The sequence below is a fragment of the Sarcophilus harrisii genome, chromosome 2 (assembly GCF_902635505.1).
Source record: "Sarcophilus harrisii chromosome 2, mSarHar1.11, whole genome shotgun sequence".
Lineage (NCBI taxonomy): Eukaryota > Metazoa > Chordata > Mammalia > Dasyuromorphia > Dasyuridae > Sarcophilus > Sarcophilus harrisii.
In genome coordinates, this window is record NC_045427.1 from 287,637,659 (window position 1) to 287,663,424 (window position 25,766).

A 25,766-nucleotide genomic window follows, 5' to 3' on the forward strand; every position below is an offset into this window, starting at 1 on the left:
TTTTGTCTGTCTTATTTATTCAATTCCCACCAAGTACTGCCAAATCAATCTACTCCGTAAAGTGATAATGGATTGAAGGATCATGATCTTTTTTAAATACATTTTTCCTGAAGCAATAAATTAAGATTCCATGTAAATAAAAAATCCGCAGTTCCACACCAAGTGGTTTGCAAATCAACAGTTAAGTAGTATATTAAACCAGGCATAGACAGATGTGCAAGCTACTGGACTTGGGGAGACAACAAACCTAAGTTGAATGATGAGAACATGGTGACCACAGTATGGTCATAATTTACTATTAAAAGCTATAAGCAAATCCCATTATCTCTGAAGTCTCCAAAACCCAAATTGTTTTTCTGATAACCGAGCTCCTAATCTCTAGCAATTAAGAGCCTAGGAAGAGGTATCAGCGCCACAGTTTGCAAATATGTGGTAAATTTTCTCTAATTTATTTACATCACTATCTTTAACTTCTGAAGACAGAGAAGATGCTAAAATTCTCAGTGAAATGATCTTAAAAAAGCAAATACACATCTAATTTTAACCTCCCCACATTAAAAGATTTGTGCCATGTCACAAAGAACAAAGAAAACATTTAAGAGCTGAAAAGTCTGGCCAAGAAAACATTAAATTTTATGCATAATAATACAAAAAAACAGAAGAGCTTTCTTATAACTTTCAAATGAAAACTTATTAGAAGCAATTCAAAGTGTTAACCTTTATTCATCTTTGAATGTCTCAAAATTGAAATTATTCCTAAATAATTTTTTCTAAAATGAATAATTAAAAAAAATATCTCAAAAGCTTACTTTTGGATGATAAAAGGGACATTCCATTTTCTTACAAGCAGGGAAGTAACGACAAAGCTGACTACTGGAAGATGTTGGTGTTGGTGTTGGTGCTGTTGATTAAAAAAATTTCAGGAGGGATTAATGAAATTTATAATTAACTCAATTTTTGAAATGGATTTTAAAATTAAAATGAACCTTTAATCCCAAAACAAGTGCTAAGGTTCTAAAAATTAAGAATTTTTGAACTTTAATTAAAATAGACTTTAAAATGATCTAGAACAGGTTACCCCAATTTGTTCTTCCAAAGCTGACTGAATTAGATTGCAGAGCATTATTATCAATGAAATAAGTTAATCAGAATCTACTACTATATAAAAATGGGGGGAAACTCTCCTTATATTTCCTTTTAAACAAGTATGTGAATGCATAAAATTAATGCAGCCACCAATTTATTGAGCTGTGATTTATTCCATCTAAAAAACTTCCAAGCTCAAAATAAAACCTAAGCCAAATACTATAATATCTCAAAAAACTACCCAAAAAGAAATTCCAAATGTCAACATGCAAAACTGACTCACCTGGTTTGGGAGGCAGCACTGGGATTCGTCTACTGGCATGAGTATAGGGACAATCTGGTTTAGTACATTTTGCATCATATTTACAATTTGGATGAATAAACAAGCATTTTTCAGCAAATTTACAATTGGGAAAGGCTCTGGAAAAAAAAAAGAATATTATTCAATATAGACATCTTCTCTTTCTATATTGTTAAGATTTCCTTTGAAGGGGGCCAACTATTTTTTCTAGAGAAACACATGAAACACAAACAATAAAGCAACATTTAAATATACAAGATACAAGGCCTATTCTTTGCATATTGGTTATATAAGTATATTTTTAAAAGCTTGATATTTTGAGATAGTAATTTTATTTGCTTGGAATCAGTTAATCCAAGTATCTGAATCTTCTAGATAACTGATGTGAACTTTCCCAAACATAGTGGAGATACCCAACCAGAGCCAAGAAAACCTAAATACTGTCTCTGACCCCTATGATACTGAGTAACCCAAGAGCAAGTCATTTAATCTCTCAATGCCCTAGGCAACTCTCTAAGATTCTACCTTGCAAAGCAAGTACTGATCTACAAGAATTTTTCCTTTCTGGAAAGAATTCTCTCCACCAATAAAATCAAATGATCTAGTTTCCTCCCTTATGTCACCGAAAAGCATCAAAATTTTATTTTAAATCTTAAAAAAAAAAAAAAAAATTTTCTAAAATGTATTACAATATTTTTTTCTCTCAGTATACTTCTCTTGAAGATTCTGGTCATGACAAAAAAAAAAAAAAAATCAAAACAAGATTGTAATATGTCCTAGGCAAAACTTGCCAAAATGTATTCAAATGTTACATTTTTTACTAGGAAATGAATTTTCCTAACTCATTAAATTCAAAACCACAAAAAGCTACATATCAGAGCAAAGGCTTTTACATCACTATAATACACTGTACATATGCAAAGATTAATATTAAAATATATTCCCAAGAGTTGCCTACCCACTAATCCTGGCTCTGGTTTTAATAATTATTCTATGCTATAGAAAGGAGAGGAAAAGCATATCTGGCTATGCCTGTTTTTATAAGGTAAGTGAGCTAAGAATAACATCTACATTTCTAAATAGTTTTATTATAATTTAAAGTACAAAAGCCATTCTTAATTTACAGTATGTATAAAAACAGGCAGGATATATATAGCTGATCCCTGCTGTAGACAAATGAAGACAGTATAGTCTAAGAATTGCATATAAGAATAGTCTAAGAAAACAAAAGAAACTATCAATTTCATTCTTGCTTTCCTTATAAAAGTAGAATGATGGGCAACTACACATAAAAGATGCTCAAATGTCATTCTGTAAAAATTATTGAAATAAAGGCTGTCAAAGCAACCTTATTCCTGATCAATTTTCTCATCTGTCATAAAAGCTGCTTCTTCGCTGCTACCAGCAAACTCCTCTGGAATTATTAGCAACTTCCAAAATAGCATTTCTGTATAACCAAGACAATAAAATTATAGTTAATCATCAACTTCAATCCCTTCTTTTGGGTCCATTTTATTTGCACTGCATTTGTTTAAGGAATTTGAAAAGAGTATCTTTCCATAATTTGTGATAGGTGTTCTTAAATCATAATACATTTCTGAAAAGATGTAACAAAGTCATAGTTTTCTTCAAGTTTTCAATGTGACTTGTTTAAAAAAAAATTCTAGGTACAAACAAACGTCTCTAAATATAATAACCTTTTAAGTCCTATATAATACCTATAAATACTCATGAAAGAGTGGAAATCAATGGAATAATACTAGCAAAGCATAAAGATATTCCCATATAAATGCTAATGCCATTTTCTCTTTGACCTGGGAACTCTTATTTTCCTGGGAACTCTTGATCTTGGCTATGACATTTCATAGTGTTTTCAATTTGGGAAGTGGCTTCTTTAAGTTTATACTTTAGTGTTGAGAGATTTGAACAGTTTCATGATTTCCTTTAGTAATTCAGTTTTTTACTGTTTGGCCATGATTTTCAAAGAGGTAATTTTCTAGTTTAATTATTTTTTTTATAATATTTTAGATGTTATCATTTTTCAGTCTTAACTTTAGGTAATTATTAAATTTTCTTTCCTCAAGCTATTTTGTAGATGAATTATTTTTTATAGTATCTTAGATGTTCTCATTTCTCAGTCTTTTAACTTTGTTCTGATACTTCTTGTCTCACTGAATCTGAATTCTGTGTTATATGGTATTTTTACAAAGTCCATCACCTGAGCTTATTTTTCATCTTATGTTATAAGATATTTCTCCTCACTTTTTCTTCAACATTCCTGATTTCATTTTTAAATCTCTTGCTTCTTTTCTTCCAACAAATTTTAGGGTCACCAGCCAAAACAGTTTTTTTTTATTTTAAAGCTCAATTTATTATCAGTTCTGGGCTTATCATATCAAGTTTTTTTTCTTTTTTTTTTTTTAAATTCAATTTGATTTTATTTTCAGTTATGAATTATCTCCTATCTCTCCTTTCTTCTGCACTCTGAGTCCATCAGACTTTATATGGAGATGTGTAGCATTTTTCATCATGACCTCTGGAATTGTATTTAGTCGCTAGATTGATCAGAATCTTAAGTCTTTCAAAGTTGTTTATCTTTACACTATTGTTACTGTACAAATTGTTCTAGTTCTGATTACTTCATTTTGTACTGGTTCATACAAGTATTTCCAGGTTTTAATATTTCTTCATTATGCTCAGTTTCCTTTCTTTACTCATCTCTAGCCTCAGAGTTCCTAGAATGAGATTTCATGACAAATTCAGGCTCTACCCTCCCTTCTCAATACTCTTGGATGTAGCCGACAGATTTTACCCACAGTAATTGCCAAGTAGAATGCCATGACCTGTGACATCTCTGAGTGGGTTGGTCAGGACCAGGCCCTATCTTCTGCTACAACCCTTAGTTGGAGCCTCCATCTCTTGGTGGTCTAATAGAGAAACTGCATTTGGTCTCTTCTGTGTTATCTTCTCTTTAAGCAGTCACTAATAGGGCCACACATAGGTTTGGAGCCATCTCCTATCAGGCCTAAGACTAGACATCCCTTAGGCCCTCCCTAAGTACAGGGCAGCCTAGTGATACACTATTTTCTTCCCCTAGACCACCAGGGGGCCCATGAACTTGCTTAAATTCAAAACTTAATTTCTTTTGTAATCTTAGGTATTTTATTTTAGGCATTTAAAAAGTTTTCTGGGAAAGACTACATTAATTATCAGACTACCAAAGGGGTACATGACAAAAAAAAAAAAAAGCCCACCACCCAACCTCACTAACCACTTGCCTTAGGGCACTTACCATTTGGAACTGGTTCTGTTCCCCACTTCAGCTTTGAAAGGATTGCAAGAATTTGTCCTCTCTGAGAGCCTCTTAGGACCCTGACCCTGTCCCCTATTATGGCTCCAAAAGGCAAGAGTCTAGATGCTGCTGGCTTTTGGGCCCCATTAATTGGAGGATTGGGCTAAATACCAGCCACCTGATCTGTCCTGCTCAAAAGTACCTTGAAGCACAAAATGAAGCTGGCTGTGTGACTCTGGGCAAGTCACTTAACTCCAATTGCCCCAGCAAAAAATAAAAAATAAAAGAAAGAAAGAAAAATGAAGGATTACGGATGAAGAACTTGCTAGTATTTTTCCCTTCAGGCTTGTCAAGGACTAGGGTCTACCCTTTACATTACCATTTCAATTTAAAGTCCTTACACTACTTTCTCAAAGCAATCTAGCAAAAAGAATAGTTATGCCCTGAGAAAAACACATACAATAAAAACACTAAAAATAAATGTCTTTTGAAAGACTTAAGAAATAGGATCAATGAAATGACCAATCATAATTCCAGAGAAGCAATGCTGAAGCATGCTACCAACACTCTTGATTGAGACACAATGAATTCAAGGCAGAATCAGATGTGTTTATTTTGGACAGGGTTAAATGTATGTTCCTCATCTTGCTTGACAATGAACACCTGTTTTTCTTTTCATTTTTTTAGGGGATGGATTTGAGAGGGACAGGGGAAAAAAAAAAAGTCAACTATAAAGTAATCTAAAAAACCCAAAAGAATAAAGATCTGTTACCATAAAGTAAGGCATAATAGTATGATAGTCTATCATGAAAGTTATAAAAAGGCATTTAAAAAAAAAAAAAAAAGAATTGAATTGGAGAATTTCCTAATAAAAAAATCACCATGCTGAATCTATAAAGCAAAAATTGGTTTTTTTTGTACATCTAAATTTCCATATACCTATCAGGTTTGCTAACGTAGGGAATACACCAAGATTAGGAAATATTCCAAAATTCTCAGTAAAAAAAATCTATTAAAAGATTCTCAGTAAGCATGTTCCAGTGAACCAAGCTAGTAGTGTAAGCTTCAACAGGCCATCACTGTATTCCTCATTATTAAGTTATTGGCCACAGTTATTATTAAGTGCTTAAAGAAAAATTTGTGCCTTAAAAATCCGTCCACTTGAATACAAGAAAAAATACACACACACTGTGGCAATTACTAACCTTACCAAAATAACATCTTTTGAAGAACAAAGCCAGTAATCTCAGTGTATTTTTTTTTTTTTTACCATATTTAAACATTGGTTATTACACTTTAAAAAGGATGCAAAATTTATCATCTCCCACATGTGACCCGACACATTTCACTGTGTAACTAACATTTGATCCCCCCACATTAAACAGCATCTCAGTTGGAGATGGTGGAAGAGGATGAACTGGTTTTGTACAACTTACTTGCAGGACGAAGTTGGATGGTGATAAGCACATTCATCCCCATTTTTGCAGGCAGGCCAGTACTTGCAGCGTTCTGGTAGTTTCTCTGGTTTCTGGGTGATACTCAATTCACTCATTTCAACTGTGAAAGGAAGAAAATTCAACAAGTAAGTATTTTGTTAATTATGGATTTTTAAAATGCCACGAACTGTCTAATACACACCAATTCTGGTAATAATATCTTATAAGAGGAGATTCTAAGGAAATACATATCTGCATCTGAGAAACCAAGAGAATAATGGCCATCCAAAGTTCCTAAGTTAAATGCAACCCTGAAAAAGTGGGGAAGGAGGCAAAATGAACTGCATAGATCATTTAGAAGATATTTTTTAAGATTTACATGGACTATACACTATAGTTACTCAATGTTACAGAAAACCCAAGTTCTATCAGTCACACAAGAGAATCCAGTGCAAATCTCACCATATAATTGTTACCATTTTATGCTCTCACTCCCACCCCAAAACATACGTCATCTTTACAACATATCAAAATTACATTGTTAGTGGTCACAGAGACTTGCACCTCTGGAAGAAGACCACCCCTAGGCCTAACAGATAATATCAAAATCACATTGTTAGTGGTCAGAGAAACTTGCACCCCTGGGAGAAGAAGACCCTTAGGCCTAACAGATGATCTAGAACAAGAGTGATACAAAGAATTTCTCCTCTCAACATTTGGAACAATTCTGTATAAGCCCTCATAGAGGCAGAGATGAAAATCAAAACATTATGAAAGCCCTTAAGAACAAAAAAGAGGAAATGCATCACCTCTTTTTACTGGTAAAGAAGGGGATTTAAAAGAGCAGATTAGCAATATAGGCTCTGAAGCATGCTATCTGTTGGCCTTGCTTAACTTTTTCTTTGTAATATGGCAAGACTCCTGGGGATAGGAGGTAGGAATATCACACATCCAGAAATGACAACAACAAACACAAAAGGCCCCAAGTAATTTTTAATATACTATGGCAGGGAACTGTGTAATGCCCTTCCTGTAAGAGAATAAATGAATTAAGAAGTCAATGAATAGCAAGTCTCCTATTCATGAGGAGTTACAAAAGAAACATAAAAGACAAAATTATACAAGTACTTCCTAACTAGAAAATCAAAGAGTTTATCAGTATTTGAAGGCAACTTTCAAGAGAAATTACACTAGACTTCTTTATATTTGATAGAATTATTAATGTTTGCTGGATGTGACTAAAAACTTCCCCTGGCTATCTTCTTTTTTTTAAATACATACCATAAAATGCTCCTTTTTCCAGTTTTACAGCCTTTGCTGGATTAATATTATTTTATGTAAATATTCATTTCTGCCTTGATGTTGCTGACTTTGCTAGGTGGGCATCAAATTGTATAGAACATACACTTGCAATATCATGGGCATGTGTGAGTGTTTCCTGATTTTCCCATAAGATCACCAATTTAAACATTCGGCATACTGCAATTCCATAGGACAAAAAAAAAAAAAAAAAACTGTTGCCTTAAGCAAAAAAAAAAAAAAAAAAAAATGAAGTTTGAGAATGACTGATGCAATAGCATCTGTGATGACAGAAAAGTGAGCTGTCCTGAAGAAACCACACAGCTGGAAAATCAGAGTTGTACTTTGAAAAGAGGGGTGGGGAGTCCCACCATCCTTAACACTCATCTATATTGTGATGGCTGATATTTAAACACCTTCATTATACTTTACATACACACACGCCAAATTGCTATGCTTCTTTCAATGTTGAATGTAGCAGGATGTTTCCTGAAAAAACTACATCTATATTTGAAAGATTTAAGAACTTTTCAGAAACAGCATATGACAAAAAGTATCTTTTCTATTTCAGCCTAAGCCTAACACAGTCAAGAAAATACTAAACCTTTCACAAATCTTAGTCTACTTTTGACTGTAAGAGGCTTCCCATTTAAATAATGCTGCCTTTCATTTTTATAGGAAATTCCTACTAGTGGACTTTTGTTTTACTCTATTATCTATGGTAATTACTAAGAGTCTAATCATGATTTCAAAATGGAATCACAGAGAAGATATCCTAAGATGTATCAACTAAAAGCCACAATAAATTGCTTCACTTAAAAAAGATTTCCATGATCTAGATTTCACAAGATTTTTAAGAGTTAGAAAAGACCTCAGAGGTCAAGTCATCCTCTGAAATAACTATCTACTATCTTTAACAAGCAGTCACCCATCATTCACTAAAAGACCTGTAAAACTAATGATGCACAGGGAAGGAGTCCCTTGAGGAGACAAACACTACTTCCAACAATAGCCAATTCCAATTTTGTAGTTTTGGGGGTACATTTTTTGAGCAATCAACTAATTTAAAAAATGTATTTTTTTGTTAAGCCCTCCAATCCACAACTTTTAAAATCTTGGTTATTTTCAAGATTCAGTAATTATTTATCTGTCACAGGTTTATAAACCTTTAAGAGGTTTGGAGAGTTTAACTATCATTCTCTCTAGTCAGAATGGAAACTTTTAATAGTCTAGTTCTAGATATACTAGATATACTCGATTAGAGAGCAAGTTATAAACATTCACCTACCTACCTAAAAGCAAGGGAGTAGACTAGAAACTCTTACAATCTAGCTATTAACTGCATGAAAGTTTTTACAGACCATATCTTTTCTGACACTATAAGTACTATACTTTCCTAACAGAATTAGTGAGCAAAAAACTTATTTTAACACAAGAAATTTCACTACTACAAGTAGCAGCTAAGTCAATTTTTTAAATACCAGGGAGACTGAGAAGTTTCTTTAAAAAAAAAAAAAAAAAAAAAAAGATACTAAGAATGATCTTTCAAAAGGTATGGCAGAATGGCAGACTATTCTAATTTAACATTCAAAACATTAGTAGTATATTTGGATTTTATGCCTCTATTTTCCTTTTTCATAGTAGATGTTGCAGTCTTTTATCCAAAATAAAATGAAAAAAATCAGAATCCATATTTTTCCATAAATCACCCTTCTGGCGAAGAGTGAAAGGATAATCTTTGTACATGCAAGAGAATATTTTAATTGAAAAATTTTCTTCATAGGGAAAACTTTCCAATAAAAGGATGATCTGAATACCAGACACACCATTTGAAAAACTACCATCAGGGTCATCAAGCTGCCTGCTCATCAACTGTGACTGCTGTGGGCGGAGGCCTTTTAATCCCTTGATTGTGGATGCAGTTTGGTTTATTGGTTTCATTCCTTCAAAACATATGTCCTCCTCCTCTTGATCCGACATGTATCCTGGAGGGCTGGGGACACCATCAAGCGTCACTATAAACTTGGGACTTGCAGGTTTATCTGGTTGTACAAGATCTCTGCCAAATAGAAAATGTCATAGAAGGAAAATATGAATATACTTTTTAAAAGTAGTTAAGAATTTCTATTGTAAGTACTCTTCAGAACAATCTATCATTTACTTGCTGAGAATGCTACCAACAAGAAATGACTAGGCTAAATCTTCTTTCAATGAATATCTATTTACTAAAGTGATTTAAAAGGTATAATATTGTTAACATAATCAACATTTGTCATTGTGTTTTGTCCACCAAAATAGTCAATGCTTATGAAGTGCTTAAAATGCACCCATTATTTGCTTATGTCCCGAGTATACAAAGAAAATACCCTCTCCCTTAATTGTCCTCGCCTTCTAATGGGGGGAAACAACCTGCACTACATAAAAAGATAGTATTACATAAATAACTAATATAATGAAGATCAAGGAAATCTGACAGGGGAAGGCATTAGCAATGTGGTGACTTTATATTCTAATAGGAAAGAAAACATGCATACCCAACCTAAGTACATACACAAAATAAAAACAAGGAGGAATTCATAGATTGTAGAAGCTAGAAGATCAGGAAAGGCTTCACCCAAATGCCTTTCTTTTAATAAGAAAAAGAAGCTACCTTGTTTGTATGAGCCGTCCTGAAAGAACCCGAAGTGTATCTGCAGTCTTCAGTCCAGAGTCCTGGTTCGGAGTCGCTACCAATTCTTCTGACAGCTTCGGTTTCTTCAGGATGAACGATCTTGTGTCTGCATGGACCATGGATTCCATGTCATAGTAATCTGATCCAAGAAAATTGGCCACAAACATATAATTATTCTTAAATATATCATAGCTTTAAAGGAGTATTAGGCATCTCTTACATAAAAGACTATTTACAGCATGTATAACCTGAGGTGTAAAAATGCCAATCATTCTTCCTATGGATGCTGATCGTCCTGTAGAGACAAGGTTACTACTCCTCTCATGATCTTTTTAAGTCCTAATTAAGAATTCTAAAGTGCTTTACTAGCAGTAATTGATAATTTAAAGATATAAAGTCTCTTTGAAAAACCTGGATGGGTTAGTCAGGAGGCCCATTATTGTCTAGAGTTGATTGCTATACAATATTGCCCTAAGATACCAAGCTCTTAGACAACACAGATCTGTTTCATCCATTTTGCAGAGTGCCACTTGCCACTTCAAACTTAATGCTTCTTAATGATGGGAATAAATAACTTCACTCTATTTCACATGTCAAGCTAAAAAGGGTTAGAGGATGCCCACAAAAGTAAACAAAAGATAGGAGAGGAACCTAGTGAGGAACAGACATATTCTTCAATATAATCAAACACAGGTTGTCACCCTAACCATACTGCACTATAAAACAGGTCTAATCATTAGCAGGACATCAACTGGCTAAAGAATCTTCATTTAAATGCAATTTTTCTATAAATATAGCAACTTGTCATGGAAGCAGGGACAAAACATATAAACACCCAATTTTAAATATCCTAAGCTTTAAGAAAAGGTAAAAAACCCAGACTCTAAGACAACACATGCATACACACAAAAGAAAGCACACACCACCATCTGAAAACTACAGTACCACAAAGGAAATTTAAAGCCATTACCAACCTGGACTCATTTGTAAAGTTTCCTCCACTACTGGGTCAATTTGCAGTCGGGAAAACAACTGCCTTTGTTGAGCTCCTAAAGATAGCATGGATTAAAAGAAGATTTCACTAAATCTCAAAAGTAATCAATACCTATATGTTTAACTTAAAAGAGAAAAGCATTTCTATGTTTGAATATAATGTATCAATTCTCCTGATTGAAAGCTTTAAAGTAATCTCATTGTCATATTCCAACACAACACCACATCCATGCACCACCTGAGGAAAAAGCTACACTTGGGGGTAACAGCAACGTAGCAATTTCAAGTATTGTTGAATTTCTTGCTAGCAGAAGACCTAAAATCAGTGTTTCAAAGCTGGGAGTGATAACAGAGATTGAAAAGAACACCACAGAGCCATTCCAAGGGGGTTTCAGAAAATGGAGCTGTAGGGCACCAATGAACTAAATGATGGTGTAGAGAGCACCAGGTGCAAGACATATGAAAAGTATGCATCAACAATCTAACTCCTTGGCCTTTTCCCCTCATCCCACCTTTAAACTTTTAAGAGAGAACAGAGCCATGAAAATTGAAGCACTCCAAACAACTAGCTGGGTCATATCAGGCTTCTGCTACATATGTGAAGTAGAAAATGAAAAATTTTAAGAATTAGTATTTAGAATTCATCATTAATATTAGATTTAATTTAAGAATTTATTAAGAATCAGTATTCCAGTTGCTGAGAAATGCCAATTACTATAGGTTCCTACAAAAAAGGAAACATTTCAAGCAGAGTTGTTTTGTTTTCTAAATAGGCTCATTACTTTCTAATATTCTGATAATCTACACTTATATTTTCATTTTCTGTTCTATATTGAAAAATTATAGAAGTTAATCTACACAATTTTAGTGTTTTATATCCCTATCACTACCTATAGTTTAAGTGCCTTGTACACAGAGGATACCGAGATGAATATTAATGATATAAAACAAAAGCCTTTCCACTCCCCCAGGGGAACAAAAAGTTAGGAATTAGCAAAATGAAAAATATCAGTAACTAAAAAATTTTTCTATTTTTAATAGTTTTTTCAAACTGTAGAGGTCAACAGAATTATCTACTCTCTATGTACCAAATTTTATTGAAATGTGTTAAAAGTTTAAAAATATGCCTGAAAATATTAACAGAAAACTTTTGTTTCAAGTAGCATAACCTTTAGTAAAGTACCAAAGCACAACAAAATTAATTCAATTAACTTCAAGTTACAATGGCTCAAATAGACAAACAAATACAAAATGTCAAACAAATGAGTAAAAACAAGGACCTCTCTTCATTCAGGCAATTAGCATTTTTGTCCTACTAAAGCAACTAAATCATATATTCAGATACTAAAACATTTTTGATAAAATGAAGTAACTGCAATAGATAACTTTTAGATGTCAAGTGCATTCAGATAAATACACAAAAGATGACATATTTACTTTAAAGGTGTTTCAAATGTCTAAGCAGTATTTTCACTATCCTTCTTAGATTTTAAGATGAGAACCCATAGAAATTTTGGAATTCTAAGAATTCTAAGCTTCTGTTTCATTTAACAGGATTCAAGAACTGGCAGGATTCTAACAGATCAACCTCATCCAAATTTTTTACAAATAACAGGATTAAGGCCTCACTCAAGATCACACATATATTCAAAAGAGCTGGAATAAAAATCCCAGTTCCTTTTAAATCATGAAGAATTCACATTTGTTCACTAGAAACACATGAGAAAACAAAAGGTCTGAATGAAGTGCTGTCATATCCACGCTGAGTCTGAGATCTGTATTAAGAAGATGGATATCTGAAGAATGCATTCAAAAGAGTTTACCTTTTTCAATGTTTCTAAGGAAGCCAATTATTTTTATGTCAGTAGTCCTTGACTGTGTTTCAAAATCTTGTAGTTTCTCTTGAAGATCTTCAAATTGCCTGTTGCATTCAGATGATGATGTTGAAAATTCATTCATTTTAACCTCCAAAGATGAAATTTTAGCTTCATTCTGTGATACTCTAACATTTAGGTCAAAAAGATTTGCTTCCACTGTTAAAACTGCTGCCTTCATGCCTTTAATTTCATTAATATCATTGGATATTTTCCTCAATAGGTGTAAAATACTATCTAGCTCATCCAGCGAACAAGAGGAACTTGTTACAGTTCCCAACTCAATTGGCCCAGGTGAGAAGAAGATTGGTGAAGATGGTGACAAGTACCTTGATGACATTTTCATAGGTTTTTCTATCTCCTTTACTGTTAGGTGACTTTTCTTTCAACAGCCTATTACTTTAGATGGTTTCATCAAAAGGTAAAAGCAGAGATGAAAGCTTTTACCTCAAGAGGCACTAAATTAAGTCTGTACTACATTTTAAAACCTACAATTAAGATAGTGTTACACATTTCCAGAGTCCTAAGTTAAAGTAGCTTTGAAAATGCTGTATAACAACCCACGCTAATTTTCCCTACACCTCAATGAATAAGCCCTGAAACTTAGTCCCCTGTTTCTCATGAGTGCTCCTCTTTAAACAATAAACCCCATTATTACATGCAAAAATACATCCTGGCTTGTGATTGGCTGAAAACAAACAATGTGACACATCAGGAATTTTCTATTATTTACATCATGTGTCAGAAGTACTAAGGACCTAAATCAAAAATTAACTACGCTTAAATAACATTTAATAATGTACTCATCAGAAGATAAAACATAATTTAAATATTTATCAATGGCAAATCTCTGATTTTGGATTATTTCTAAAGTCTGCCTTTTTAAAAAACAAAAACAAAACAAAAATAAATAATAGATTTTGTGCTATCATCCCCTCTTCAAGATTCATGATACAGGAATTGGACAGTACCAACTCATCTGATAGCCAAATCCATAAAATAATGTCTATTTTAGATGTACAAATTGGATGGTCTAAACATTTTAACTTTTTTAATATAAATATATAAAATATATCTAAATATAAATATAAATTTTTATATATAAATATATTTAAAAAGTTAAAATGTTTAGACCATCCAATTTGTACATCTAAAAAAGACATGCAAACATTACATGGTCATAGAGTGTCATTTTATAGAGAGAAAACTTTTCAAATCCATGAGCAATAATGTTATGATTAAATAGTAAACACAAAATACTTATTTATGGTGGCTATCCATTAGAGGGTTTTTGTTTTTGCAATTTTTTATTATTTTTTTCTTATACACAAAAGAAATCCTAGTTAATATATCTGGAACGAAGAAATAACTGTTTCAGTTCTAAATCCTATGAAATTTGAATAAGCATGTTATATTAGTCTCTCTAAAATGATAATTTAAAAACAAAGATATTATAAGATTTAGAATTGGAAAAGACTTCAGAAATTACCTAGTCTATCCAAGTTAACATATGCAAATGGAAAGCATTCCATTTAAGGTTGTCATTTCAAGCAGCTGGTTAAATGTATAAATAGGCATACACATATAGCCAAGGATTATAGATATTTTAACCATATATCATTGCTCAGTGTCAGCCTACAGAGCCAATTTAAGCCACACAAAAATAGGAATGTCAGCACATTACACTGACACTGTAGTAATTATTTCAATTTCAGGAAATTTCATCTGTGGGCTATCTAACTTTTAAAATAAATGATAAGATTTGGACTAAATTTGGAATTAACTGTTTTCAGCAAAAGTTGATGTTTATCATGATTTTTATAACAATGGAATGATAATCAAGGCTCTGTCACCATCTAGCTATGTAACTTTATAGAAGGTATGTAACTGTGGATATCAGTTTTCCCTACCTGTAAAATCAGGAATTTGGTAATGCATTAAAAACCTTAAACCTAATTATTTTTAGGACTCTGGAAGTCATTTTTACATAATTACAGAAATGCAAGACAGAATATTATTTTGATAAAATTTAAAACACAAACTCATTTGTTACTTAGCTGCCAATCTCTGGCTTTCTAATGATGAAAAGTTTCCCATTTCTGGATCAAATATCTTGAAGGTCCTTTCCATTTCTAATTCTATAATTTTTAAAGAGAACAGAAGGGAGCAAAGGGCACTGTCTTAACACGCACACATGTACATACACACACACGTTTACATCTTAAACTCCCTGTATTTTAAGTTCCAAACAAACTGAATTTCTCTCTTTCCCTAACACATTTTATGATTTTCAGCCTCCACTGTTTTTGTTTTTTAAAAACATTTCCTAATGCCTGGAATGCCCTCTTTGCCAACTGAGTTCTTATCCATCCTTAAAAATCCAAAACAAAGATTACCTCCTTTATAAAGCCTTCTCCAATTCCTTTAGTTGGTGAAGACCACCTCTGCCATTTCAAATTTCAGTATATCTGTTTTATATTTAACCCATCTACATTGTAATTATTTATGTCATAAACCCTTATTAGAATACAATCACACTTCTGTATTTTTTATTTACTTTTTTCTCATTATAACTTTTCATAATTACAAAATTATATACATCATGTTATTTTTTGTTTTTTATTCTAAACTTAATAACCATCAAAAACATTTCAAGAAAATATATTTACATAAATTATAAGTTAAATATTATAATTTGTTTTCAAATGTATATATTAAAATGATAAAAATATCCTGTTTGCTTTTATCATCTTCCTAATCTGAATTTTAAATTGTTATTAATCTGAATTTTAAATTGTTATTAATTTGTACACAGTTGTAATCAGTGTATTTATTATTGATCTTTTTTATTTTTCATCACTTCACTTATATGTTTACATATTTCTTTGTATTACTTAAATTTGTAATTACATATGATACCAAATCATTTTACTATAAACACAATTTGTACAGTCCTTTCCAAATCACTGGATGCATGGGTTGTTGCCAGTTTTTCCCATTATGAATAAAATTGCTAGTTGAATATTTTCATAAAGATGGATAATTGTTTCTTTCGAATAGGATCCTTAAGGCAATCCTAGTAGTGTCCCTACCAAGTTTCTCATACTTGTTCTCTTGCTAAGAAATTATATTCTTTGAGCATTTCTCCCCATACAATCTTTCAAATGGATTTCTTAAAATTGGCTTCTTAAAAGTTGAGATTTCACTATACTCAAAACTATTCTGAAAAGTGACTTCAAATTCTGTCCCCAAAATCATTAAACAATGCATATAACCCACCAATACTACTACTAAGTTTATACCCCAGAGATTAAAGACAGAGGAAAAAGACACATATGGACAAAAATATTTATAGCAGTACTTTTTGTGGTAGCAAAGAAATGGAAGCCAAGTGAGTGCCCAACAATTGGAGAATGACTAAACAAACTATGGTTTATGAATATTATCAAACATCATTACATCATAAGAAATGATTTAAAGAGAATGAAACCTGTATAACATGATATAAAATGAGCTGAGAACAAGGAATATAATTTATACAATGAATATTGTAAAGTTAATTTTGAAAGACTTAGATCAATAACATCTCCAGAAGAATGATGAAGTATGCTTTTCAACTCCTAACAAAGAACTAATGGATTTTGGTACAAGATGAGACAGATATATTCAGACAGGACCAATATGTGTATACATTTTGCTCGATTATGTTTCACATACCATAAGCAAAGAACAGAAAAAGAGAACCCTAACATTCGTATTTATTGATGTTTGACACATTTTGAAAAAGAAAGGAAGAAAAAATGTTAAAGGAAGGAAGCAGAGAGGGAGAAAGAACCACATTGATAGGACTATTCTCCTCTTGTTGATTTTCTAGCTGATACTACTTCTGAGAACATAAACTTTTAACTGCCATATTTCAGTTGTAAGACTAGCTCCAATAACTTTGACTAGCTGCAATGTGATATGTACCTTTTGTTAAAATTCATCACTTATCTCCTGTATGTTAGTTTAAGTATTAGTTATTGTCATAGCGACCAATGTGGTTTGTATTTTCAACTAACAACTAACAGGTAGCACCTCCACTATGCCGCTTCTTTCTTTTTATACTCTTTATAATATTTGGTTTGGGGCAATTCTCAACTTTCTTCTCCCTCCACCTAAAATAAAATTTTAATTAAGTGTGATCTTGATCAGATCAGAAGAAGTGCCTAGCAAAATATATTCTTCTAGATAATTCTGGTTTGTCCCTTGTCCAGGGATTATCCTAGTACCATAAAACACAGCCTAGGAAACCAAACCCAATGGTCACAGTAACATCCTGTTAAGCTATTCACTTCTGATATCCCTTTTAAAAATACAAAAGATCAAAGTATTTATTACCTAATGGAACTACAAACTTTCTAGAGATGCAGTACAGATTTATGTTAGGCTACCATTATTTCCCAGATTAAATCATCTGTAGGAAGAATAGTGGATTTGGAGAAGAACTAAAGGAGGATTAAACTTTCTCAAAGGACTCAAAAACACCTTACAGGACCAATCTATGCACCAAGATAACTGAATTATATAAGAATTAATTAATTTAATAGATTCCTAAACTAAAGGAACTAGATGGCAAACCTTTTAGGATATGGAAAAATAAAATATATTGGCAAAAAGAAACTTTGATGGTAGAAACAAAGGCTTCAGCTTACTAAAAGGAAAGTGAGTGATGGGGAGTTAATGCTAATAATTCTAGAAGATGATTAGTTAAAAAAAAATTGGACTTTATCCAGTTATAATTATGTTATTGGAATTGATTTTTAAATATTTAACTTTAACAAAACATCACTAAAATGATCTATTTATTTTGTCACCTCCTGAAATTCTACATTTTAAATTTCATTTTACTCAAGTTTTAAGAATTTAATACATATTTTAGACTAGAAACATTAAATGCATTGGGACAGAGAAGAGAGGGACGAAAAACAGCAAAAAATAAGCTTGTGAAATTTTACAGCACCCTAAGAAATAAATTCAACTGTAATATGTCTATGCATTTTTGAATCTGCAAATGCTCGTCACAGATCATTTTGACTACAGACAAAATAGCAATGAAAGCCACAATTAGGAGGGCCTCTATGATACTCTATTACATTTATACTTACAACCAAATAAATGCCTACTCACATAATTGTTAAAAAAAAAAAAAAAAAAAGGCTGAAGGTATTTAAATCTATGTGAGTTAACCCCCAATATATTTGGAAATAAGCCTGCAATTCTTAAATTCCAGAGAGCAAGAAAAATGAGTCAAAATTATAAATAAGTTTGTTTATAAAGAAAAAAGGAAATCAAAGACTAATGCTACTAAGTGCCTCCACTAGAGGGCACTTACAATTTCTAAAATCTATCTTGGATTTTTCTTCTAATATTGTTCATAGAAACTATGACCACTCTTGACTTTGGAAGAGTAATAACATTTTCCTTTGCCATTTCTTTCTTTACTGACCTTAACATAGCCTCCATAAGGTGTCTGTTGCCCTCTCCCACAAAAAAAAAAAGAAAAAAAAAGTTATCTACTGGACAATCTTGTAATAATAACACATGAATTAACATGGTCCTTGGATAATTTTAACTACATTAGAAGTCTTTTCAGCTACTAGGACTTGCCCAGAACTTGTCTTCAAGAGTCCAGGATCATCTCCATGTTAAAAAGGCATTGAATTAAAACTTTAAGAGAGACTTTAATTGAATTCTCATAGAGGTACAAATCCCATTTCAAAAGCAAAAACAACTTTCAATCTAACCTGAAAGGCAGATTAAAAACATAATTACAGGTTTAGTGGCGACCAGGAATTGGACAAGCCACCGCTTTAATGATTCAAATTATTAAGTGGAATGGGAGAGAGAGGAATATGAAAGAGATAAGAAAGCATTTTTTACCATACAATATTCCAACTATGAGCATGGTAAAATGCTAAGGTTGAGAAGATTAATTGTATTAAAAATGTGATCTCCCAGTTTTATTCCTTCTTATTGAAAATTTGTACTGTAGAATCCAGATACAGGCTCTGCAACTTAAGAGAAAACATGAAAAATTATGAAATGATTTGTAAAACAAATGATTAAATAGGTTTAGAAAATAGAATCAAGGGGCAGCTAGGCGGCACAGTGGATAGAGCACCAGCCCTGAAGTCAGGAGGACCCGAGTTCAAATCTGGTCTCAAACACTTAACACGTCCTACCTGTGTGACCCTGGGTAAGTCATTTAACCCCAATTGCCTCAGAAAAGAAAAGAAAAGAAAAGAAAATCAATTAGTATGCAGACAAAAGTGGTAAGGAGATGTTTTACCACTAGTGAAGTTTGTTATGTTTGTTAATATTACAGATGAGAGATGGCATGGCATAGTAAAAAGTTGGCTATGAAGTCAGGTAGCCTGGGTTCCAGGGCCACCTCTGACAAATATTTGCTGCATGAACTCAGGGCAAGTCATTTAACTTCTTAGAGACTACAAAAATTGCAGAGCAGGTGAAAATCTGTAGAGGAAGTTTTCTTTTTCAGAGCCTCCTATACCAAGTACCTTAATCATTAGAAATAATAATAGTTCTTCTTTGTACCTAGCATTTTACAGTTTCCAAAGTTCTTTTCTTACAGTCCTCTTAGGTTGATAGTAAAAGTATTACCCCCAATAAAATATCTGCTAAATTTTACAGAAAAGAATAATTTCTACAGAGACACTATGACTATCTTACCAATTATTCATTTAAAAAAAAGCAAGAGAGACACACACCCACACAGAGATTAACCAAAGAGATTTACCTTAGATAATGAGAAAAAAATTCCTAACCATGAGTCAGAAAACACTGAAACAGAGTAAGTACCAACTAAGGACTAAGGCAATCTTTCTTTTCTTTTTTTAAATAGTATCCACAATCCTTACCAGGGTGCAAGCACAGAGCAAGAACTAAGATATTTGTTATATTAGCACTGTGCTGAACACACCTACATCTAACTGTCCTAGACAGGACTGGATGCAAACTATAATTAACAAAGTCCTATCTTTGTGCTATCTTACTAGATAAGGAGAAGCAGAATGGCATAGTGAATAGAAAAAAGAGGTAGCCTCAGAGGGAGACTGGAATTAAAGTCTCGCCTCTGACACATACTGGCTATGCAACACCAAGCAAGTTACTTATTTAATTCTCAATGACCTAGGCAACTTTATAAGGCTCTAAATTATGAGGTATATGCCAATCCACAGTGGTACAAATTCTTTAACAGGAGCTTACTACATTGATAAAATCTGACATACATAAATGGTAACGGTTGAAGTACACAGAGAAAGTGCAAAGGATTAGGAAAAAATAAAATTTAATGTGGGGCAGAACTGCAAAGGAAGCTTCAATAAAGCAAATAAGACTTGAGCTGTGCATTCAATTTGCAGAAATGATTAAAAAATACTCCATATGGCAAAGAAGGATCTTAAGGTAGGGGGAAGAGGGAGGTACTGAATTACATGAGCAACAGAGGAAGTAAGACTGAGTACCTGAGTGCTGGGGATCCAGTATAGCAAAAAGACTAAATTAGGGTGGAAGATTCAATAGAGAAGTAATTTGAAATAAGGTGATAGGTTAGGGTAAGATCAAATCATAGAGGGCCTTGAAAAGTAAGCAAAGGAATTTATATTTGGTATAGGTGCTAATCTTGGAGTCACTGTGATTCATGAGTAGGAAAGTAACATGATTAAAATGATCACCATGGCTAATGATTTCAGAGAATAATTTAAAGCAAATAGAAAATTTGTAGACAAAAAAAAAAAAAACAAAGATAGTACAGTGATCAGGGTCTGCAGTAGAGATGAAAGTGTAAGGAGCAATGATAATGGAGATGAAGGAATTAATCTGAGACACTGAGAAAAGAATATTGGAGGATATTGGATGTAATCAATAGATTACATATGAATGGGAAAATCAAAGACAGCAATTTAAAATGACTAAATGTTTTAAACTCAGAACAGTAGGGGCATTAATAGAAAGGGAGAAAAGGAATGCAAACTTCTTCCTCAGAAAAATATAAGTAATGATAAGAATATTAAGCACTGGATTCAGGAAGTTAAAATCTGGCTGTAAGATACTTACTAGCTGTGTGATTCTAGATTTAATTTAGTCATTTAATCTCTGTCTCAGTTTCTTTCTCTGGAAAATGGGGTTAATAATAGTACCTACCTTTCAGGATTATGGTGAGGATAAAAGTAGGGGTATTATTGGTAAAGCACTTTACAAACCTCAAAGCGCTATATAAATGCTAGCTATTATTATTAAAAATATAGGGAAAGAATATTTTTCACACACATTAGATGTTTCTTGAGGCAAGAAACTGTAGACTATACTTTGTCATCAATAAACATTTACTGAAAGACTAGCTCTTCAAAGGTTCCTTTCAAGTTTTTAAATTTATGATTGGGTTAATAATTTTTCTCACAGTACAGCAAATGTAATTTTGTTTGTGGAAATGTGCAATAAAAAAAACTGAGCATCATTTTACCATTACCTTGAATTCTTTCTAAACTCTGTTCTTTTGCTTCCTCTAGTTGAACTGGGGGACTTAATCTGGGGAGCCTGCTTTGCCCCTGGACCACTTCTATTAGAGATTCTTCCTGAGCAGTACGAGTTCGGGGAGCAACTGGAACCGTCTGTTTCTGTGGGACTTTCACATAAGAGAGAAATATATAAGTGGTATTATTGCATATCAAACCTCAATGTTAAATGTCATCATATCTAATAGTAATATCACTTTAAATTTATATAATGATTTACGAAGGCCAAAGCAGCTTACTAACACTGCTTTATTTATTCTTCCTGCCTCTCTGATAGGATGGAGAAGGGAACCATTATTCCTATTCTAAATACCTACACACCTACACTTATTGACTAATTCTCATGCTAAGGACTTCACTCAATGATCTGGGGTTAGGAAAAATGTCAAAGTTCTTTCTTAAAAGATGGGTTTATATAAAAGTAATGTCTAATAGACGTTCAAGATGTTAAACATTAAATTATCTATGATTCTTCAATGTCATGAGTACTGATGATGAAATGGAAAGGAAGAATGAATGTAAATCAGGTCAACCCACTTTGAAGTTCCGGTTATTTTCATCTTTAGTCCAATCTCATGCAGAAGGAACACTGGCAATCCAAGCCACTTGGCTCCAGAATGTTAAACTGAATATTCAGGGTTAATTTTGTAGGGGGGGTGGGGGGGAGAGATCTTTATTTTAAACAAAAGTTATAGATAGTAATTAACTCTCAAGCTTAGCTGAAGCAGCAAGACATCTTGAAAAAGAAATAGGATGTAGTGTAGGCTAAGAAAGTCAAACTACTATCTTCACCATCTTTTTGCAATATATATCACCATCCTCCAAGCTCACAACCTAGGAATTATTGCCCATTAAACTCTCTCCTCATATTCAATCTGTTGGTAAGTCTTATTGCATAGCCACTTCCTCTGACACTGTTATCACTCTTATGAAACCCTTAGCATCTTTCACCTGCATATTGCAATAGCTCATCATTGTTGGTCTCTTTCCCAAAACCACTTATAAACATCCTCCAATCATATGCTAAAAGCAACCTTCCTAAAGTGTTTGATCATGACTCTCCTCACTTCCAATTCAATAAACTCCAATGGCTCTCCATCAACTCTAGGATCAAACAAAATTTTCTTGTTGCCATTTTAAGTTCTTCATAACCTGCATTACCTTTCTTATTTTTTTCACCTTGCTTATTTCCACATACTCTAAACTCCAGTGACACTGGCCTCATTGCTATTCCTCAAACAGACTATCTCCTGATTCTTAAGTGTTTTTAATGGCTAACCCCCCAATGCTGAAATTTTTTCCTTCATCTTCTCTACTTCTTAGTTTCCCTGGCTTCCTCCAAATCCCAGCTAAAATCCTACCTTCTATAAAAAGCCCTTCACAATCTTCCCTCAGTATATAATACTAGCATCTGCCCTCTTGTTGATTATCCCTAACTGTATATATCTCATTTGTACACAGCTGTTTACATGTTATCTCCCCTAACAGACCATGAGATCCCCAAAAGAAGGGAGCTATTTTTCACTCTCTTTCTACCTGCAATGCTGAGCAGTGCCTGGTACACAGCAGGTGCTTAATAAAATGCTTCTTCACTGACTGATCACCATCGCCCTTCAAACCTTGATGGAGACAGCCAGGATCCTGAACCTGAAAGCTCTAATAATAGCAGTGTATCCCAAATCAGCATACCTGCTTTCAGTTCAGTCCTCACAATTATTCTCCAAGAAAAAGGCGCCTGTGGAGAAGGGGCACAGCCAATCTCTCCAACTGCCAACCAACTGCCACTTCCAGGACAAGCAAGCCAGCCTGGCCAAAGCAGCAAGACACTGAGGGAGAGAGAAGGCAGCATGGCCTAGGCAAGTCAAACCACCCCCACTACTTTGATCACCATCTACTCTAAGAGCCTGAGAAGAAAACCCAGGACTTGGAACCCAAGAGCCTTTGGAAGAGTAGTTCCCACACCTATCATCCTGGGAAATGAACCCTGTAGAGATGGAGCATGGCAAGCTCCTGCAGGTGCTGTAGCCACACCTATTAAAAACCTAGAAAAGAAAATTCTTGTCACCAAAACCTTGGATGTTAAAACATCAGAAGTTGATTTATGATTTTATTAGTAGAAATGACATTAAAGAAGAGGCATTACCATCTCTTTGCTGCTGCACCCTAAAGAAAGGGGACCTTTCCATCTTACTTGGAGCTGAAACTTTCCATGTGTGACTCCCCCAATAGAATGTGAGCTCCTTTAGAGCAATGACTGACTTTTCTATTTGTATCCCCTGCACTTAGCACAGTTACTTTGCACATAGTAAGGGCATAATAAATGCTTTATTCATTCATTTCCAAAGACAGCAGAGAGAGAAAAGGAGGGGAAGCAGAAGGCCAGAGCAAAGCATTCATGAAAAGAGCTAGCCCCCAAATTCTGTCAACAACAAAATTGTAATTGGAATTTTGAAACATTGGTTATGGAGACCAGATGGCAGAGAATGCGATGACATCATAATGTAGAATGTCATTTGATTTGTGCTTTTAGATCACTGTAAAACTATAGCTGATGGGAAATTCATTCTCTCAACAGTAAGAATCATGTAAAACAACAACCCAATAACCCTATAAAAGAAAAAATATGACTTTTCATAAGGACTTATATTTTTCTCATAAACATGGTACTATCATCATCAAATTTCAATTATAGAGGGGAAAAATATATGCATATATATAAAATCCAGTTCTCTGTCTTTTTTAATATATATATATATATGTTAATGAAAAAAGTGAGAAAAGAGGTAAGAAAGGAAAACTTGTTCATACATTAACAGTTTGGACCAACAAAAACTGAAGCTAAATTACTTTAATGTCTCCAGCTAAAATCTTCTCTTAATTAAAATTCTTTAAAATTTAAACAATGGTCTTGTTTTCATCTATTTGAAATAATCTTCCCTTGAATCTAAACATTTTAATATATCAAAGAATCCTCTTAAAAACACTCCTCCTCACCTCATTTCTTGTTCTTGATATGACAAAAGGCTCTAATCTGCACACAAGCTGTTTTTAGCACAACTTAGCCTTATTTTTATTATATATCAGTTATTAAGTCCATTCTCTCAAGTTCCATACTTCAACATAAAAAGAGCAAAAAGCTAAATTACCTGTAGAATAGTTGGTTGTTTTTGTAACAGATTCCTGAGCTTCTGATATAGCTTTCAATATTAGATTCTTATTAGCTTGTTTGGATGGTGGGAGCGAAGGTCTAAAAAAAGGTTTTGAGAAATTCACTTTTAGTAGACATTTGTTCTCAGAAAAAGAATTCTCTGAAGTTACCTGTCTTTTAGGTATCTCTTCCTTTACTACAGTTTTGTCTTATATTTTGAATGAATTTCAACTTTCAGATGATATACTCAGTGCCAATTTAGCACCTAATATTTAAACCCAATAGCTTGCCAAAATGGGAACAGAAATTCACCTTAATTACTTGAAATATAAACAAATATCTCACCCCTACCTAGCTATTCAGTTTTTTGTTTATATCAGTATTATGTCTTTCATCTATATTAACATACACTAGTAGTTGAAGTTGGCATGAGCAGTGTCCTCCAACATAGATCAAAATTAACAACTTAAAAAACTTAGATGATCTTCAAAAACTGCTATGTCTTGAATCGTTTTAAAAACGATGTTAAAAAAAATTGTAGAACTGGGAAAAAAAAATATTCAAAAAATAGAACTCCTATTCCTAAAAATTTTATCTTCTCAGACCAATGAGTTGTTTCCCCAATTTAGCTAGGCTTGTCCAAGATAATAGATATAACACACTATTTTTGAATCCATATTTGAAATCTGTCCAGCTCGGAAGAACCTGCCAAAGTTTGCAGCTCTCCTAATCTATCAACAAGTACATATTAAGTTCTAAGCCACAATGATAAGCTAGAATAAGATTTTAAATAAACAGTACATGTTTACCAAATGAGCAAATTATATATTTTAGTTGTCACATACCTTCTTTCAGGTTTTGCTGGCACAGACACACTGCTGGACACACTTCCTATACGTAATCCATATTCTTCCTCTTCCTCTTCCTCTTCTCCATCATTATTGTACTTTTTTACTTTAACAACTGAACTTACCACAGGTAACTTTCTCTTTCGAAAGTTTTCTTCCTGCAACCAAAAATACTTAGGAGTACTTCTCTATTCAGATAATGGAAAATTTCTATTTAGAAGATATATTTAAGCAAAAACTTA

At 33.2% G+C, this 25,766-nt stretch overlaps 1 protein-coding gene across 12 annotated transcripts in view; it reads right to left on the minus strand.

The window, feature by feature from the left end:
• ZC3H14 (zinc finger CCCH-type containing 14) overlaps positions 1 to 25,766 on the minus strand; it is a 45,386-nt gene that overhangs the window by 2,671 nt on the left and 16,949 nt on the right. For 4 of the 12 annotated variants that reach the window (XM_031952387.1, XM_031952386.1, XM_012547412.3 and 1 more), the window contains 9 exons: positions 25,522 to 25,682; positions 24,675 to 24,775; positions 21,483 to 21,638; positions 11,060 to 11,134; positions 10,065 to 10,224; positions 9,241 to 9,473; positions 6,116 to 6,236; positions 1,370 to 1,506; positions 810 to 901 (listed from right to left, as the gene is read on the minus strand). In XM_031952387.1, the coding sequence (XP_031808247.1) occupies positions 810 to 901; positions 1,370 to 1,506; positions 6,116 to 6,236; positions 9,241 to 9,473; positions 10,065 to 10,224; positions 11,060 to 11,134; positions 21,483 to 21,638; positions 24,675 to 24,775; positions 25,522 to 25,682 (1,236 nt within the window). Of the gene's footprint in view, positions 1 to 809; positions 902 to 1,369; positions 1,507 to 6,115; positions 6,237 to 9,240; positions 9,474 to 10,064; positions 10,225 to 11,059; positions 11,135 to 12,901; positions 13,709 to 21,482; positions 21,639 to 24,674; positions 24,776 to 25,521; positions 25,683 to 25,766 lie in introns of those variants that run through there. The other 8 variants (XM_031952393.1, XM_031952392.1, XM_031952391.1 and 5 more) reach the window with 5 other exon arrangements.